At 49.9% G+C, this 19,863-nt stretch overlaps 4 protein-coding genes across 4 annotated transcripts; 2 read left to right on the top strand and 2 right to left on the bottom strand.

The window, feature by feature from the left end:
- Positions 1-115: 115 nt before the first annotated feature.
- LTR84_008539 (uncharacterized protein) lies at positions 116-1,663 on the bottom strand (the record flags this gene model as incomplete). Its single annotated transcript, XM_064852084.1, has 2 exons — positions 116-969; positions 1,027-1,663. 2 exons carry the CDS (start codon positions 1,661-1,663, stop codon positions 116-118), a joined length of 1,491 nt encoding a protein of 496 aa, XP_064701681.1.
- Positions 1,664-2,711: 1,048 nt separating this feature from the next.
- Positions 2,712-3,082, top strand: LTR84_008538 (uncharacterized protein; the record flags this gene model as incomplete). The annotated part of the gene is made up of 3 exons (XM_064852083.1): positions 2,712-2,714; positions 2,766-2,822; positions 2,870-3,082. The coding sequence occupies 3 exons, from the start codon at positions 2,712-2,714 to the stop codon at positions 3,080-3,082; spliced, it is 273 nt and encodes a 90-aa protein (XP_064701680.1).
- A 497-nt stretch (positions 3,083-3,579) lies between these two features.
- On the top strand, positions 3,580-5,944 carry LTR84_008537 (uncharacterized protein; the record flags this gene model as incomplete). The annotated part of the gene is made up of 2 exons (XM_064852082.1): positions 3,580-3,775; positions 3,831-5,944. The coding sequence occupies 2 exons, from the start codon at positions 3,580-3,582 to the stop codon at positions 5,942-5,944; spliced, it is 2,310 nt and encodes a 769-aa protein (XP_064701679.1).
- An 11,380-nt stretch (positions 5,945-17,324) lies between these two features.
- LTR84_008536 (uncharacterized protein) lies at positions 17,325-18,088 on the bottom strand (the record flags this gene model as incomplete). The annotated part of the gene is made up of 2 exons (XM_064852081.1): positions 17,325-17,762; positions 17,816-18,088. 2 exons carry the CDS (start codon positions 18,086-18,088, stop codon positions 17,325-17,327), a joined length of 711 nt encoding a protein of 236 aa, XP_064701678.1.
- Between the last annotated feature and the right edge of the window lie 1,775 nt (positions 18,089-19,863).

Here is a 19,863-nt window from a genome sequence, read left to right as displayed (position 1 = left end):
TTGCGTGATTTCCAACCTGATCCATCTGATAATAGTATGTCCATCTCGATTGGAAATCTGCTGATCCAAGAGCTCAGTCATGAGAGACAAGGGAAGTGAAAGACAGAATGATCTTTCAAGAACGAGAGTTGGGGCGATAAGAGTCGACACCACGACCGCCAGGGATCCATGTGCCAGTCTCATAATTCCATTCCAAACCATGCTCTTCGGCATAGCGTTGATCGTTCCCACCGCGCTGTCGCTCATTCATGGCCAGGCCATCGTAGCGATGCCAATTTCCACGTTGAGAAGGCAGTAAGTTGTCGACACGACCATCCCAGTCTTGCCATTGTGATGTATTGTTGATATTAGCACGTCTCTGGCGAGGGTTCGGCTCGTTCCTATCATTTCCGGCACGTCGCTCATCAAACGAAGATCGCTGATCCTCGAAGGAGTAGCGCTCATCATCACGTCTGTCTTCTCGACGAAATGTTTGTGGTGCTCCTCCCTGGGGTTGGGTGCGGGATCTTCCACGATTTTCATGCGCCCTAGTGTTGTCATTGTAGTTGCGGGCAGACCCTGCACGAGCACCGCTAGGTCCAGTCGGGATCGCTGCGTCATCGGGAACCGGATCAAATTTGCGCTTGCGACCACCTACGAGGGAGACAACCATTGCTTTTGCCATTGTGTAGGTGGAGTTCAAATCCTCCAGAAAGGTTTCATCAACAGTTTGGCCATGCAACAGAGTCAACAGGTTTTCAGCAGTATCTCGAAGGAACATGGCAGCTGCGTGCGCATCTCGATCATCTCGGCCAGGTCGATTGAGCTCGGTGTAAAAATCGTTCTTGGCTTGTTCATAGACTTCTCGGAGACGTTCGAGGTTGCGGGGCTCTCGCTCGGGTTTTGGATCCTCACCGGCAGCAGCGGCTGGGGGGTTGTGATCAACTGCAGTTGCATCATCAGAGGAAGGGCGAGCGGGGCTGGAGAGTTCTGAATGTGACCGGTTAGACAGTTGTTAGGAATCGAATGAAGGTTGGATATCCTTACCAGTCCTCAAGACTGACTGGAGACGAACAGCTTGGTTGATGATCTCAAAGCCGTAGCCAGGATCACCTTCAATGGGAAGACTGAGGTAGTGCACACAGAAAAATTGGATAGCAGAAGGGCGATCGAGATTGGTACCGTGTTGGGTGAGTGTCAGCAAGGCTTTGTCATAGATAGTCACCTGGCCATTCTCAAAGGCTTGAGATCGGTTGAGAATGACTTGGACATGACGGTCGAGGACCTGAATCAATGGCAAGCGATTGACCGAGTAGAAGTTAACCAGAGCAGGCACCATGTTGTCAATTTGTGCTTCATTTACCAAGGCAGCCACCTCGTCATCTAGGTTGAGGACCATTGTGTCTCCATCAGAGTGGTTGGACTCGGGTTGGACGTCGGTTGATACAGAGTGGGAATGAAGGCTAGAGTCCTCGTCAGAATGAGAGGATGAAAGTAGTAGACTTTCTTGGGAGTCTTCGTGAGTGAGGCCGTCCGTGAGGGGTGGAGGACTGTCAGTGCCGCCTTCGGTTGTCAGCTCGTCATCAGCATGGGCAGCCTCCTCGTCGGTGAACATGGGCTGATCATGATCGATCGGGGCTCCAGGAAGCGATTGGGAAACTTCCGGAAGAGTAGGGTCGTTCATGATTACGCGAGATGATTGGGATTGTTGAGTGGACAAAGAAGCGTCAAAGAACTCTCGGCGTCGTGATTAAAGGAAGGTTGTTGTGAGGAAGAAGGTTTGAGAGATTGATCGCGACGATGAGATGTTTTGAGTGAGGAAAGATCTGAGGGTGGGCATCTGAGCAGTGAATCTGGCGTCCGCTGTCACCAGCAGCGAAGATGAAATCTCCCGCTGGTGAACGGGTGGCTCCCATCTCAGCAATACCACCATCTTCGTTTGCATTTCATCTCCATGATTCCTTGTTGTTTTTTATCAACAACGAACATAGAGCCACAACCCTTTTTGATTTTCAAGGCTTATCTTCATGACTGACGATCAGCTGGCTCCATGACTGGTTCCTACCAGCGGACCTCGTGTCTGTACAAGACTCTCACCTACCACCATGGAGACGGGGATTGAAGCCAACCATACATGCCACGGATGTTTTGCATGCTGATTCTTAGTCGCGTCAATCCCGGACCCGAGGCAACAAAGGGAAATGCAGATAATAATGTCCTTCATTGTTAGCAGTCGAATGGGCTTTGCTTTATCGAAGACTGTCAAAGCGCCCACCATCTGATTATGACGAGGTTCATCGAGCTCAAGGACTCCAGTTACAGCTCGAGACAGGATCATGCTGGATCCTCAGGTGTCTCTGGGTGAGGCAGATCATATTACGATGGTGGGCTTTGGAAGCGTTGAACCCAAGCAACGACCGCCATTTGAAGTGACATGAAATTGGGTATACGACTATTTATACTCGATGTTATTTAAACGTACACAAGATATAGGTATGATGAAGACGGGAAGAAGATGGATGAATTGAAGGGAGGCAGAAAAAGACCCGCGCCTGACGAGTACAATTCTCGGCCAAGATAAGGGTGAAGGGTGAGTACCTAGTAGTAAATCTCGACAGACGCAAATATTTATTTCCGGTCCCGAATCAATATTTACAACGCGTCGCTCGACAACCCTTTTCATGGTCATCATCGACGAACATCACGTTGGTTGACTCTACCTAACTCAAAGCATGGTATGCCGTCCTTAATGTCTCTCTTGGGAGACGTACTGATTCCTGTCCTAGGAGAGCCCTCACGAGCAACAACAGAGCCTTTTGCTCTCACGTATCATCACCAATATTGTAAGCCACCCACATTGACAAGATCTCAATAACTGACAAGACGATAGGAGAAATTGAACGAAGCGGTGGGAATGATGAACAAAAACCTGCAAGAAGTCAATATTCAAAACATGAATGTAGAGTTGGTGGCTCAGATGTTCAAAAACTATCAATCCAATATCTTGTTTCATCTTGAAGGTTCCACCAACCTCAAACCTTTCACTCCCAAGACCTGTACTGATGATCATCTAGCAACCGAGAGCCTGAAGGATCCTGTCTGATCGCCAAGGAGGCCTTAAGTTGTTTGCTCAGCCAACCAGTGCAGATCAGGTGGAAGAGGCATCTGATGTACTTCTTCTTGGCCATGACCCTCACGTATCGGAATTGATGACCACCGATGATTGCTATGATTATTATGTGTATGGTAGCAATAGATATCAGTGACCCGAGTCGCCTCAAATTCAACAAGTGCATGATTCAGAATGCTGTTTTGCTCGTACATACCATATTCACGTGCTGCAGATGAGGACGACGAGGCTGAGTAAGGCTGGATTTCTCCGCACGGAGCAGTTGCGATGCGCTGCGCGAATCGCGACTTCCCCTGCGCCAATATTTTAGATTTCCCTCGTCGCCGACGTCAAATTCTCATCAACAATCGAGATTCCATTCACTTGATCCCCTCTCTCGAATCTCGCTATACTATGACCCTGCTTGATACCAAAGGACACCTCTTCCTTTGCGCTATCCCCTTATAGCCGCACTCCACCTCTCCATAACCATGACCATCACCGCAGCTACTCGCATCGTGACAGAGCGTCGTCTGCCTACACCACCCATAGATGGCCAGGCTCAGTCCACTCCTCGAATATATCCTGCTCCAGACTTTCCCTTTCGAGGCTGGCAACCTCCGCAGCCCGATGGTTATCGGCAAAGTGCTGCATCCCCCTCAGAGACCGCCATCGTGATTGACAATGGTTCGTTCATTCAACTGCGCTTTTTGGCATACGCGCTGGCTGATTCATAATTTAGGAGCAAGTACCATCAAAGCCGGCTTCTCCTCTGACCAGACCCCTCGATTCATGGTGCCTCCGATTGTCGCAAAATTCAAGGATCGAAAATACAACAAATATTGTGCATTTGTTGGTCACGATGCCTTCGCCGATGCAACCACCCGTGGCCAGATAAGAACTGCTTTCGAGCAGCATACAAGTATCCCCACAAATTGGGATATCATGGAAGGCATATACGACTACCTGTTTCTGAAACTAGGAGTGGATAGTGAAGGCAGCGTGGACCGCCCACTCGTTGTTACAGAGCCAGTGGCAAACCTAGGACACAGCAGGAGAATGATGAACGATATGCTCTTCGAGTGCTACGGGGTTCCTAGCGTCACCTATGGCATCGACAGCCTCTTCTCATACCGACAAAATAAGGGCCATTCCGGTCTGATTGTATCATCCTCCCATACTTCCACTCACATCATACCCATATTGAACCAAAAACCTCAAATGCAATCCTGTGCCAGGTTGAATTGGGGAGGCTCCCAGGCACAGGAATTCCTGCTCAAGCTCCTAAAACTGAAATACCCCACATTTCCCGGGAAACTCACCAATGAGCAGATGGAGTCGTACATCAAGCAGTACAGCTATCTGTCCAATGACTACCAGGCAGAGATAGCCGGCTATTTGGACTGGTCTGGCCTTGAGCAGGAGCGCGACATCATCGTTCAGTATCCCTTTACAGAGCAAGTCGTGGTGGAGAAATCGGAAGAAGAGCTCGCAAGAATAGCGGAGAGAAAGAAGGAATCAGGACGCCGCCTACAGGAACAAGCTGCTAGGATGCGTCTTGAAAAATTGATGAAAAAGGAGCAAGATCTAGAATACTACCAAAAGACGCACACCTCATACGTCGAAGCCCCCACAAAGAAAGAACAACGAAGAATCCTGGACGAGGCCGAGTTCAAGGATGAGGCAGCCCTCGAACGCATCATAAGAGATCTCGAAAAATCCATCAGAAAATCCCGCAACAAAGACCTTGGCGCACCTGAAGAAGAGGAGACTTTGGAGGAGCAACTCAACAAATTTCCTCTTCTTGAGGTACCAGATGATCAGTTGGACGAAGATGGCATCAAAGAGAAAAGACATCAAAGGCTGATGAAGTCTGGTGTTGAAGCAAGAATTCGAGCCAAAGCGGAAAAGGAGGCCGAACGAGCACGAGAGGCAGAGCGCCAGCGATTGGATGTTGAGGTCCGTGAAAATCGCTTCGATGACTGGCTTGCTGGACGAAGAGAACAACATGATCAGCTCTTGACCAAGATCAAAGAACAAGCAAGACAAAAGGCAGACTCTGGCAATCGCAAGGGCATGGCCTCTCAGATGCGTATGAAGACACTGGCCAATCTTGCCTCGGATGGTCCCAAACGGAAAAGACGAGGTGGAGGAGAGTACGATGACGATTTTGGAGCAAATGATGATGACTGGGGTGTCTACAGAACTGTTGCCACCGACCCTGCCAGTGACGATGAAGAACCCGAGGAAGATCCTGTGGCGACTCTCAAGGCGCTAGAGAGCGAACTTCTCCAGTACGACCCAGATTTTGAGGAGAAGGATACACTTGAAGCACAGAATGATTGGACCAAGAGTGTACTGCATGCATTCCTTCGTGGGGCACGCCCTTCTGACCCGGAAAGTCAGCGGGAGGCCAACCAAATTCATCTGAATGTTGAACGAATTCGAGTTCCTGAGGTTGTCTTTCAACCAGCGATTGCAGGTGTGGATCAGGCAGGTCTTGTCGAAATCATCGAAGGCATTGTGTTGGGACGCTTCTCCGATCCCACTCAACAGCAGGCGCTCCTCAAAGATGTCTTTCTAACTGGAGGCAACACAATGTTCACCACGTTTGAGGAGCGGCTCAAACGGGAACTCATAGCGACCGTGCCCGCCGACTTCACGGTGAATGTCAGAAAAGCTGGCGATCCAGTACTCGATGCATGGAAGGGCGCTGCGTCGTGGTGGAGCTCTGGAGAACGAGCAGAGCGCGAGACAGCCACTATCACTCGTGCAGACTATCTAGAAAAGGGGAACGACTACATGAAGGTGAATATGCATATTCCAATCCGACAATCGTTGGCTAACCTGTTCTAGGAACATGATTTGGGAAATTATGCCACTTATTCGTACTCTTGAGTTGAAGAGCTTGAACCACTACATATCATTAATAATTATGAGCAGTGCCGATCGCTTTATGTACCGGCTATTGCCCGAATGGGTTCAGCAGCAATGACAGATGGACAATGGCCATTGGGGTGGGTTTTGCGGCCGTAGCAGGAAGTGCTTTGATTCGACACTTCCGTGAGAGCGTCTTCGGATATCCTTCCGAGGCTTGAATCTGACTGCATTAATCACCTGCACTGTTTGAGTGCCTTGAGAACGGCACCGTCTATGTGGCAGGCATGATGGTGAGTTGGCAAAGTACACAGTATCCGCAGTGAACGTGAGGAGACCACCAGCAGGAACCGATCCAAACTCGAGAGGCGATGTTGGTTTCAACCTCGAAATCTGTCACTTTTTCGGCCACCGAGCATTTCAAGCCGAGAGAGACTGCAGTTTGGTGGAAGAGAAATTGTGAAATCAAGTGGTATGAGTTGATTGCCCAAACGAAGACCATACGAGGATCGACGATTCAGAGCAAGTCTGGCCATCGCAACGTGTGTGCATTTTTGGAAATCGATTAATGTGCTAAAGGCGACATTTCGGGGTTGGAGTTCACGTTAATGCCGTCGTTCAGCCTTGTTATCAGGCATCCCAAGGTAGCGAGCTCGGTATTGCCAAGGGGCTAGACCTTCAGCCAGGCACTTTGAAGTTGTCTAGCAAACGACTGAATTCCAGGAGGTGAAACCTACTCGTACGCTGTAATCGCAAAGTATTCCAGACCCAGCACTCGGAATCGGTAGCGACTCGCGAGGGTGCAGTCGTAGTTCCACGCCACCATTGAAGCAGAGCATCAACAGACAGTACTTCGTAGTCGCCGAGAATTAGTCTCGTTTGAAGAGCTCTAGACCTGGCCACGTTGTTCGGCTTGAACGCAAGGCTGATCTAACACCATGATCAAGCAACTAAAGAAAGACTTCTGTCTGGCCCTCTGCAGTACGAGAAGTACTAAGTAGGTACGTAAGCGAGGGCTGCTTACCTATACTCTTTCGTGGCGTCCAAAGGCGTAAAACGTATCGATATCTCGATAATTTGGAAGAGAACCAGTCAGCCTTCAACTCCGTTTGCAGCGGCGCGCACAAACACCGATTGTCGGGGAACCTTTGCAAGCCCGCCATTTACCGAAACACGGCGAGTTTGGATTACGAAACGAGATCGAGATTCAAAATTTAGGATTTATTATTAGGGGGCCACTGACGGTTATTTAGTGAAGCTCAAGGCCTGAGGGTACCTAATCCAGCAGTGAATGCGAGGTATGTACTAGTAACTAGGTACTTACATACCTAGGGAGTACGCTGTACCTATGGAATACCCAGGTAATACCGACCTTGGAAATAGACAGCCAGGCTTCGCAGCCAGTTCTTTTATTTACCTCAGGTTGGTGCTTACCTATGGTTACCCAGGAAGGCACCCAAGTCCCGTACTCATAGGTACAACCGCCACCAAGGGGGCTCTACTCGTAAGACGTGACGGGTATCGAAATGAAAAAAACACACATTCATCCGGTACTATCATTACGGCGGCCGGCCCCTTACAACGTAAAGAGTATAGCGCGACTTCCCAAGCGGGATCCCACCCGCAACGGAAAACGGCATTTTTCTGACTAATGTCTTAGTCCTCCGAGTCCGACACGCCCATGCAGTGGTGGCAGGTGAATATCAATCACGCGAGCTGCGAACCTTTGAATTCTTCCAGGGGGCGAGCAAACAGCCATGCGCGCAACTTGGCGCCTTCCCGGAGCTGGGCCGTCGTATATGTGGTGTGGTGTGGTGTGGTGTGGTGTAGCGTGGCAAACCTCTTTCCGATCGCGATCGGAACGAACGAAATGAAAGCACTTGTGATTGTCCATGAATGGTTGCAATGGACGAGCGGCGTGTTTCGTTCCTTTGACTAATCCTTTAGGTACCTTCCTCAATTGGGGTTGATACACGATGCCAGGTTCAGACGAGTACCTCAAGGTTTGCTTGGCCACTTACGTGTACCGCTGTTTCGTATGCATCGCATGGCGCGCGGCGCAAGGTGGGAAAGTCAATTAATCATGAATGACAGACTCATCAATGCCATGGGATTGTTACATATTTTTGTTTTGGTCTTCGTTTTTGGCGATCAGTCAACACTGGCTGGTGATGAAGGGACGGATGGGGAATTTCCCATCACAGTACCACCATCCCCCTCTTCTTTTATTAAACTACCGAGAAAATCCATCGTGCCAGTAGTATTGGCCTTTGTGGGAGCTTTTAGTATTTGGCTAGTTGACTAAGGTACTAATCAACAGCCCACCTGCCTATGTAAGACACGAGTACTCGGGGGGGCGCTCTGCGAAACAACATGACTCGAAAGATTTTTACGTCAATGTCTCGTGGTTTGACGAGTGAGGATGGCCTCTGTGTTTGACACTTTGGAGCTTGGGTTTTCGTGACATGTCCTCCCTACTTTTTTTGGTTTACAGTGTGGACATTCATTGTGCTTGCTGGCATGAACTCTAATGCGAGTACGTGGACGAGCACGTTATGCACCGCCATCTTGAGTCACTCGACGTTTCTATGAGTACTCGTACTTCCTGTAGGTATAACGCTACGCTCTTGGCCAGTATGAAACCGCTTGATCTCCGTACGAACTGCCCTTCCAGCGCAGGTACCGCGCAGGTATTGGTTCGGTAAGATCCAGTATTAAGTACTCCTTCAGGTCCCTTGGGTTAAAAAACTTACCAACACCAGACTTGGTATTTACCACGACAGTCAAGTCATAGTTGGAAACATTATCCGTTTCGAGTGTCCGATACCAATGACCAATGCCTTCCCATGCGAGTGGTCAGGACGGAGTATTCCCAGCATGGCAAGCATTCACCCAGGGCAAGCTCTTGGCACCTGACGTGAGCATTGATGTTCGTAAATACTACCGAAAGAATCGGACAAATCATGATCATGAACGAACTGTGTTCCTGCCGGTGGCTGACAGCCTGACAATTCGGGAATTATGAACATACGAAGTGCTTGGTACTTGGTACTCCGTCGCGTGCGGTTCGGTCCTCCCACGGCGGTGTCTGGGGTGTGCCTTGGCTCCTTTAAGAACATGCATCATCGTCCGCAGAGCGTGTCTTTTTGCCACGAGTTCGGAAACGAAGGAATAGCCATGGTGGAGACGGATCGAGGCACTTTGCAGCACTAAGTATGTATTGACATTTTTTCAGCTCTCGTCTCTTCAGTCGGAACAATCAATTGCTCCGTTCCCTGTACGAGATACTTCCGTATTCTGTCAGGGCGAGTTCATTGCCCAGATCTGGGGGAAGTGCTGTTTCTAGTCTGAGGATTCGAAAAGGTAATCTGCATTTGCTGACTCAGTCCTTCCATAATCTGAATAGTGCGGATTAACGGGGGTTTAAAGCTCGACGCTAGAACATGTCACTACGACGGACCACTAGCTCGATGTCGAATAGCCTGTGTGATATGATGATCGAGTTTCAAGCCTGCAATCGTCTCGATACTCGATATCCAGTCTATCCGGGGCGCTGGCCATCGCCCCAGAATCCGGATACGTCCTTCCTCAATAAGTAATATAGGGCTTGCGGGCGATCTCCTTAACAAGTAGATGGTGGCATTTGGAATCACAAGTGTCTGAATTCTGACATAGATGAGCACAGCGTGAAATGTTCTTGTCAGACAGGATGTTGGCTGTACGAACAATTCAACTCCTCGTTGCCAAATAATAGGTACCCAAAATGTACTTTACTTCTCACACTCACCATTTCGAGACCACCATACCAACACGGTTGATTGCCGTCTTGCGAAACAGCTGATGCCGTTGATCATTCTGCCAATGCCGGATCCTCCGCCTGTCCAATTTTCCATGTATAGTAATCCGAGTTGCCAGGGAATTGGCCATGTTTCCGAGCAGTATGGCGCTCTAGTCATCCACCGTCGCCTTGGTGGAATGGTCGGGCACATACGCAGCCACCATGGCCTATGGACCAGGTCAATTACAGCTCAGTAGCGCCGCCATGTTGGCCGTGATGGTTAGCTCCCTGATGTGACGAGACTCGATTGACAACCACAAAGTGCCTCTGGGTACCTACTAAGTACTTCTGGATGAGTTATTCCTCGGATATTGCCTGTTTGATTTGTCTTGTTATATCAGCAGCAGATCCCCCAGGAAACATATCAGTAATCGCTTTCGAAGCATTTGTGGTGACCAGGAACCACCAAGTAAGCAAGTGAAGCAGAGAGCTTGTGGGTTCCTTCAATCACCCATTCTTCTCTGGTGTCCCACCCTTTGTCCATCACTGGCCACCGAAATCTAGAGGGAGTCGGGAGAGCTCTTGGCCAAGGAGATTCTTGGATATCATGCAGCTCTGTGGAAGTCTGAAAAATAATCCAACGGAAGATGCCTCACAGCGCATGGATCCAATGATCCTCTTCATAGGTAATGCGTTGAGTTGAGTCACTCGTTTCAGCTCACGTTCTGGATTGCATGTATTACTGATAGCCCTTTGGTTTGAGAGATTCCAGGGCTTGTTGCCTACAACTTCAATCATTGATGGATGGTATTGTGCACCTCAGGCACTTCAAGTTGGTGAGTCGGGCTCGGTGCAACAATAATGACAAGTGCGAGGCTGTATCCCCCTGACAAATAAATGTTCCGATAGCCAAGCTTTGAGTCAAGCATTAGGTGACTAACGGCAGTCAAATCAAGGCAGTCACCCAGGTGTGTATTGAACAAGACACGACGAAACCGATGCGTAGACAAAAGGTTCATGACTGACTTCAAGAGTCCGACTCTTTTGCGATGCGTTCTGAAGGATGCTATTCAAGATGTACAGCTAATAGTGTTTGTTGCGAAGTAGTGCCGGAAATCCCCCAACCACAATGATGCAGGGCCGTCGAAGTTCACTCCCGACGGCTATGAACACGAGGAGCCAAGACGTGATCCTTCCAGGATAAGAAGTGGTAAATCGACACTATCAGCCTTGACACGATCCAAGGCCGTTATTTAGACTGAAGCCAAGATATGAATACGGTCTCTCCGCCGCCTTTGTCAGCGTCCTTTTCGTGACATTGCGGTATATCGTCGGTGCCACAGTCTAGAAGTTATTTGGCTTCAATGAGTGGAATGCCCTCCGTGTTTGTCATCGCAATGGTGCTTGCCGATAGTACGGATTCATCCAGGACTCGAGAGCCGACAGAGGGGTGCCTCGAGCTCTCTGGTTGGTGAGGCTAAGTCCCTCTGCATTGTCAGACCTGACACAGCAATGATCCAGAAGGATGGCAGTTATCGGTTAAGTGAGGGCAAGTTGTGGTCTGCTTAGCATATGAGCTTGATCGCATCAAGCACTGAAGCGACGCGAAGGATGAGTCCGACGGCGTTCCAAGCTTCTCAGTGGTCGGGTGCCTGCGGGATATTTCTTTCAGCCGACTTAGGAATGGGCTCAACGATTGTCAAAGGCTTTGTCCAACAGAGGTCGAATGAGGTACTGCTTCTATCAGACCGTGTATCAGAATGTGAGCTCTCATCCTCACTTGGCTTACTATCAGTTGATTGAAGACACGCTAGGTCTTGGTTCAAAGGACTTCCTACTGTTGATTACTTGTGGGTCAGATTGTCATGCTCATCTCATATACTCTGCACTTGAACATTAGACAAACATTTGCAATATTGCGAAAGCTTTCTGGAACGGGCTGCGACCAGACCACGGACGTTCTTGGTCAACGCCGAGAAGAAGTGTACCTTCCACTTTGACAGCTTGAAGTTCTAAAATATGACCAGGAAAGCGCTGAGTGATGGAGCATCGGGATTCGGAATGGGTCGAATCCTCAATAAGCAACCACTTCGTGTTCGATTGACCAAGTGCAGCCTCAGAGCACACTTCCACTCAAAGCTTAGGACAATCTCGCCATGCGCATTCCTCTGTGTGCTATTATTATGATTATGACAAAGCCATCTATCCCCAAAGGAAATTCCAGGTTGGAAACGTCCAGACCGAACGACCACCACGAGGTCACTATCGCCAAAGATTCCAACGCTGTGCTCTAGAATATAGCCTTGGATAACCCGGTGGATCCATTGATTTCCAGCCTCCACCTCCACCTCCACTTAAGGAGGTTGTCCTGTCATACGAGATGTTACGGAAGCTCACACCACTGTGTTACTCAATCACCAAATGCATGACAGAGCTCGCAGCTGCATCTCGCGTTGCTACCGGAAACTGCTTAACTGGCGCTGATGATTGCTAGCTAGTCCAGAAGCTCCGCAACAGTCTAGAACAGTCATTTGGATTCTTCCACCGCGTTTCATCTGGATATCGAAGTATAGCCAATCAAGAATAACCTCGACTGATCAGGCAACCAGCGCTCAATGCAGCATACCCATATGTCGATTGGTGCTACTGTATCCTCATTCGACTCGATAAACAGTTAGGGCACCAATCCTGAAAGTGAGCGTCGATATGTTGCATGACTCCTAGGCCACAGCCTCATACGATAGCTCCGACATCTTTGAAATCATGGTACCGAAACCCTCAAATGTCTGTCATGATATTAAGAAGGACTTCATCGACTTGTCTCATACCAGAGCAAATCCCAAAAGCCTAGCGGAACACAAGCTCGCGACCTGTCAGGAGCCCGTCCATCTTCCGAAAGAGAGGTGTATTAGTCATAGCCGACAAAAAGTGGCTGAATACTATTAGCCAGATTCGTACCAGACGAGTCGAGTGCTCTGCCTATGGCAATCATGCTCTCGACTCCCGCCAAGGGAGAACTACGAGTACATTACTAGCAAACCAAACGTTTAACCAGTCTTTGGTGTTCTAGAGTTTTGCCTCCGGCCGTGGTTTCTCGGCCGATCAAGCTTTCTTGATGCCGGCCTCACAGGTCCAGAAAGTTACCATTCACGGTAACAGGTTCATTGGAATCGTACTAGCCCAAGGCCTGGAGCCTCGAAAAGTCTCGGCGCGACCATAATACCTCACAATACCTGAAAGACTCCTGCTATCCTTGAATTTCCGCGCACCACCCCTAAACCCGATCCATGGATGAACCTTTGAAAAGGTGTCGAAACACTCACGAGTCACGACCAGTCTGAGCATGTCCGAATCAGGAAGACATGCTTAGGTAATTTCACTAATCGATTCGTAGTTTCGTCACTAGGGGGCCCTGGGAGGCACCAGGGTGGCTTGCGAGCCCACTAGCCTCATTCATACCACCAGCACCGTACGATGTTACAGACGAAGGGGCAGCTGGGTGGAATTGCGATGAACCTGAATCGGAAGCCTTGGAGAATCGGCCCCCAGCAGGCTGACATATTCGTCGGGGTTTGTGATTCAATCACCGTGTATCCCATTATTGTGGCTATGATATTCGTAAGATATACCCATAGAAAGGTCGGTCATTCCTAAGGCGTGCTCTTCATAGAGATTACCATTGTCATGTGCGTACTGGTACTTGTGGTAATACTTGGGACACTTAGTACCCATCCTAGGAGGCAAGAGGGCCAAGAAATGCATTCCATTTGGTAACCTACATGTTGCACTGACGTCCCCTGCTTCACAGACCCGGCCGTAGAGATTACAGTATTTCTGCTCCGTCTGCGGAGTACTGTGTACTTGGTAGGTATCGTATGGCGGGTATATCGGTCCAGCACCTCGGTCTCTGGCACTGGCGCGAGTGCACACCGTGTGAAAAGCCCGAGCGATGACTCTGGGAGCAGTACAGACACCACACTTGGCATCGGACCGAAGAAGCATTTACTTCGTACCTTCCACTACCAAATACCCTTGGGGCAGCGAATCATCAAAGAGCACAGTACTTAGTATTTCGAAGATCGATCGATCTTCGAAAATCCCTCCGTAGACTTCAGTCCGCACAATGCGAGTGTACGAGTACACGTGGAACCGTCAATGACAGACAATCTTGCCACACTGGAGGTTGAATGCAAGGTCTCCGACATGAACATTTGGCCCAAATTGGGTCCGGATCCTGGGAGCGTAATCCAAAACTCTGGCGAATGGAAGGCCCCCCAGTCTTTTGTGAACGGATGGTGTAACTTCCCTAACGGTACTCGTCGAGCAGCAAGATCGACGGAACTGGCAATCCATGAGACTGGGACATGATGATTTCATGCATCCCGTATCACCGCGTGGGTGGCGAGATGCGCTAAAGGACCTTGAGTGACGGCATCCTGGCGTTGATCAGAACCAAGTAGTAGATAGAAATTGTTCCTTCATAAGCGGGAAGCAACGGAGATAACTGGAGCATACACAAATCGATCAGTCGAAAAATCGTGGGTATGGCTGACTGAGTTCTTCTGTCGATGGGTACCTAAGAGGCTCAAAGATCTCGAGACGACAGAGGAGAATATCCTTGCATTGTTGCTTAAGCACGAACCAATTTTAGGGCATCGTTGTCTTCATCTTGATTCGTTGGACGTTTTAGCCTTTCTGATGCACGAGCAGAAGCATTCACACACGCAACCTGCAGGAACGCCCGCTCATGAGAGGTGAGACAGGGTAAGGGCCGCACCTTCTGGCAAATATTAGTTGAAGATGCCTTAGGCGGACAGAGCTCGGTATCGCGTCGTTCGCGGAGGCCATAGGTCACACACAGCCACGGAAGTCCACGGCGCGATGTGGTCGCCGTTTCGGCATCAGTCGTACATCAAAACATAATATCAGTTACAGTGCGCTCTCGAGCGCTGCGGTCGCCACAGTAAATTACAGACAGGCTTAATTAGCTTTCAGGTCAGCATGACTGAATGTGCGCTTGATGCGATCTGTAGATCTGTTGGTAAACGAATATGAGCGGCCGCACTGAACCGACGGTAGCGACTGGAGGCCCGGTGGATTTCCGATTGCACAAATCATGCACCGGGGTTCAGCTTATTTGCTCCTGGGAATTCGAAGTTGTGATGATCACGAAATCGAAAACAAGTATCGCCCTTCGAAGCATTCTGGAGTAGCCGTTCCTAGGATTTTCAGCCATTATTTCTGGGATGGCGGCACCTTGGGATTGCATCTCCTTACCCAGGTACCTGAGGTTTAGGCCCATCAATTCAGCGTTGAAATGACCAAGCTGGTTTCAGGCACCCCCAGAGAGGTGACCCCCCTAAGCCTAAACCATGACACCAGCTCGACAGTATGGAGCAGAGTAGGATCATTGGTATCCTGAAACACGGACTGGGTTCGAGAAAAAAACACAAGAGGGTCTCATGCTCGGAAGGTTATCTCGATTAATCTGACAGGATCTGCACACCAGTATGGAGTATTATTGCGATCCTTTAAAAACACATCTATAATACCAATGAGCATCATTGTCCCCCTGGAGAGGCACAACCAACCAACTGACTCCTAGTGAGGTTTCCGAACTGGACCGTCGAATCAAATGCTGAGCAAACATGTACTGGTACAGATCCATGATCGAACCGATGAGCATTGTTAGGTACCTTGTCGATGCGGACCGTTTACTACGAAGTACGAGTAAGTCCTTAGTCCAAACTTGGGTAAAGAAACTCGCCCGGGATGCCTAACTAGCTGCATTCCTAGTTGAGGGACGACTGACGAAGTAGATCAGTCAGTCAGGTCCCCCCCGGGCCCCAGCGGGTTGCAACTGACGCTACTCTGTTGCATTACTAATTACTGACTCCTCAATTTCGCGAACGATACCCTCAAGCCATGATTAAACAGCCCTTGCGAGCCGGACGAGACGGGATCTTGATTCGTCCCTTCGGCCCCACCGGCGGAAGGATCAATTGAAGGAAGACGGAGCTCGGCCTTTTGCATTACGATTTGCGCCCTGACGAGTGCGCATGAGTTGTTCGGCCGACGAGAACGAGTACGAATGACAATCCTCTTGATGATACTGAATGCGTACTCAGTACTGAAAGCCTCAGACTTCGCCAGTTGATTAGGAGGTCTACAGGGATTGATCGCAAGTCAGCTGTGGAAGGGAAAGGCAACTACAATGCGCCACAGAAGAAGTCGCTTCCACATACGAGGTAGATCGTGTCACCTCATCGACCTAACCCTCCCTCGTACAAGATTATATCGGTTGATTTATCGGGCCAATAATAGCCATGGGTGTGGTGAGGGAGGGATCGTGTCTAAACAAACCTGGTTGCTTTCGTAATCATTGATTCCAATATACGCGGACCAAGGAATCAGATATGCCACTTGAGTTTCCAAAAGAACCAGACTGGCTCAAAACCGGCAAAAGGCTTAATCGACTAAACAAAGACGCTGACCCGTGGGCGACCAGTAGGTACGAAGTATCTTTCTGCGAAAAGGGTACTTGGTATTGTTGACGCCTCGGACCACGCACCCAATTGGTCGCGTTGAGATAGAGCATGTCATCTCGTCATCTCGTCATCTCGTCATCTCTCCTGGAGTCCTGGGCTGACCGTTTAGTGGTCTCACGAGGAAAGGAAGAATGAGTTTGCGGGTATGGGCCGAAGTCGCAAATCTTCGCTTAGCTGAACAGGGTACTTACCACTTCCATGTTGGGAGCTAGCTCGAATTCTGCAAAGCACAAACGTGGACAGGCCGCCAACACTATCAATCACCGCAGTGAGAGAGTCTCGTTTACGGAGCCTGGGGGTCCGGAACGGCGTGCTGCTGATTTTACCTTACTCGGTACAGGATAGCTGTAGCACGGCCTCAGAACAAGGCTTGATGATCCTCCTGTCACATATGATTGGCCTTTGGGGCCACTGGATCACTAATACACTCGACGAGAACAGGAGGAATCTTGCGAGTCGCACCCGGAGTTAGGAAGTCCTTGCCCGAGGACGCTGCCCGCCTCAAGCATAATCACATGACTCGTTGCTCTGCTTGAATGAGGCATGAAACTGGCATTGGATTTCATCATAACTAGTTTGTCACAAGCGACGCACTGACTTTGTAGCAGTACCTTAGGCATCCCGCTTGTAGAAGCATAACAGATCCTTCGGGCATGCTTTGGACCTTTGCTACGAATCTTCCATAATACTTGATGTTTGTGGAACTCGGCAGTGTATGATGAGCCCACAATCTCGCCTTGAATTCACATGCCAAAGGAGTCGATCCCTGGATCCTTTCGCGCAGCCGTGTAGCTACATTGTTTCGTGTTTCCAGCTTCATCGAGTCTGTCTGACGAGGATCCCGTCTTGATGGGATATCCTCGTTGTGCCCATACAGCCATAAAACGCCCGAGCAAGTCGTGTTCAATACATCATCGTCCTTAGGACGTGTCCATACACCTAACGCCACCTGAAAATGCGGATGCGAAGCACAGGGCACAATTGCGCCTTTCAATCAGTGTATCAAACGCCATTCCTCATTGTGGGTACAAGTTCATCGTGCTCCTGTTGATGCTTGGGATAGAATGGCTGATCCCTGTAATGCCGCTTGTGACGATGTCATCTCTGACGAGCCTGTTCTCGCGCGTTTCGTGATTGGAGATTCTGAATAAGTAGGATCTGGATATCCACTGCGGTGAGACTCGTGATGATCTTGGATCTGAGAAACTGCACCCAGTTCCGAAAGACGGGGTAGGGTCCCTGGTTGAGCTGAGGGGCCTGCTTTGCCGGGCTGAAGGCCGTCCACATTGCTAGGAGGGGGTGGCACCTCTCCTTGAGATTCCAGTAACCGGGATTGAAGGTTGATGATGTAGTCACGTAGCTGGTAGTTCTCGGCCTGAACAGCTTTGAAGTTTTCGCTGAGCACTTGGTAATCTCGAACCTGTTCCTCGAGTTTCTTGATATAGCCCTCTTTGCGTTGACGAAATGCTCGCTGGAAGGAAGTCGTGAGCGTTGGGCCAACCGACAAATACGAAGCTTGCTTACCTGGGCTGCTCGGTTTTGGGCAGCTCTCTTACTCGTGCTCAGTTCACGTTTCCCGTAGCCTTTACGACCGTCCCCATTGTTGTCACCGCCGTCACTCTCAGCACTTCCAGTTACTCCGTCATTGGGGTCGTTTGGCGATGAAGGTTGCTGCTGCATCGAATCGATGTGCTCCGGAAGAGCCGAAGACTGTGGCGGGGGATAATGTTGCTCTCGCAAGACTATTGAATGTTTAGATACAGGCCATGGGGATAATAGTTGGGTGATTGATGTCATGGTGGTGTGCAAGGGACACGGGGCAGTGGGTTGGTGCCAAGTGGTGTATGCTGGTGATGCTCAATACAAAAGATGCTTGGGACAAAGTTGTGAAGGCACAAGACAAGAGAGCAAATGACCAACGGGATACTTTAGGCAAGGCTGGCCATGGAAGGGTGATGGGGAGAGTATATGTATCAGTAGAATGGGACAAAGTGAATTGTGATGGAGTGGAGAATGGGGAGGGGGGTGGTACCCTGGTAGGGCAATACCTAGAAGCAATTCAGAGGGCAGGGCAGGGCAGGACAGGACAGGATTTCGAATGACAAAGTAGCAGAAATACCGATACAGTATTGAAAGGTACTGGTACGGCGGAGGGGATCGGCGAGTACAAGTCGCAGGAGGAGGCAAGTGGTGGAGACCAACAGAGTGCAGAGGATGAGCAGGGAACAAGAACAAATGGAGTAAGGACAATGACAAGAGCAGCAGCAAGAGGCGAGAACAGCAGGAGTAGGAGGCCCGGAAGATGAAGTGGTGAAGAGGGTCTGGTCAGGCCTGGAATGGGCGTCCAAGGGTGGGTCGAGGATTACTATACGTACGGTGGTCGGATTTGAGATGGTCCTGTTGCTTAAACGGGTCAGAACGAGTTGCCGCAACATTTACGCTGAAAATAGCAGAGGAGAACCAGGTCAGGTACCATGCCCAAGCCCCAGCAGGCCGAGGGCCCACGCCGGAGTGATCGGTCAGCCTCCCACTTGCGAGATGCCCGGGTTGAACCAATAATAATTTTGGGGGTGGTCAAGGAACGCGGTAGGATTGAATGAGCCTGAGTAAGGGCAGGGCAGGGATGGGTTGGGGAATTGGGAATTGGGATTCGAGTTGGCTTACATGATCCATGATAGAGGCAGTACTGGCCGTGGTAGAGGGTGTGACCGTGCGAGGCGCGAGGGCGGGTTGCATTCTTTGCTTGTTTGAGACTTCAGGGCGGCGCTCACTTGTATCCTCGTACTCGGTAGACCGTGTCCCAGTGAACGTGCAGGTGGAAGTGGAGATTGAAGGCCAACCAGGACAGTGTTGCTTTGTCACGAGTTGGAAGGGAATAGGGTGGTGAAAAGAGATGGAAACAGTAGTACTTCGTAGTCAGCAAAAGGCCGAGTGAGAAGCTTGGGTGGGCGACAGTTTAAAGACAAGCTGACTGGCTGATCGGAGAAGACCAAAAAACAAATGAATGGTTGGGGAGTTTAGTGGTGATCAGTTCACAGCAATGGCAATTGTTAGGTAAGTGAGAGGAAGGATAGAAAGAGAAAGGCTCCTGGGACGGGATTAGCAATTTCTTACATAACGACGGAACGCGACAATCATTATTATTATGATTGATTTTGATGGCAGGCACGAATCCATCAGAAATCAGCCGGGATCGCGGACTGCAAGTGCTACCAAGTTGAGTGCCGAGGGTGTCGACTACTCCGTACTAGTGGCAAGTCACGAGTTTGCAGTCACGAGTGCGGGAATTCCGGACGGGCAGGAGCTGCAACTTGAACTTGCAAGTACGGATACTCGTAAGTGGGCCGGCCGCACCTTCACCTTTACTCTCAACCTTGGTCATGACGACTAGCTTACTTTTTCTGCCTCCACTCCCCGCGTCACGCACAATCTTGGCGTCTATTCCCCTTTGAGTGCCCATGTACGAGTCCATGTACCAGGTATTTTTCCCGGCATCTTGCTTACCACATACTCCCCATCGGGTCACAATGGCCTCGCCTTGTACGCCCGTGAGCAGCTCCGTGGCCCCAGGG

Source organism: Exophiala bonariae (assembly GCF_035927105.1).
Source record: "Exophiala bonariae strain CCFEE 5792 chromosome Unknown scaffold_32, whole genome shotgun sequence".
In the NCBI taxonomy this organism is placed as follows: domain Eukaryota; kingdom Fungi; phylum Ascomycota; class Eurotiomycetes; order Chaetothyriales; family Herpotrichiellaceae; genus Exophiala; species Exophiala bonariae.
The sequence above is the reverse complement of the archived record's forward strand: the minus strand, read 5'-3'. Positions and strand labels throughout refer to the sequence as shown.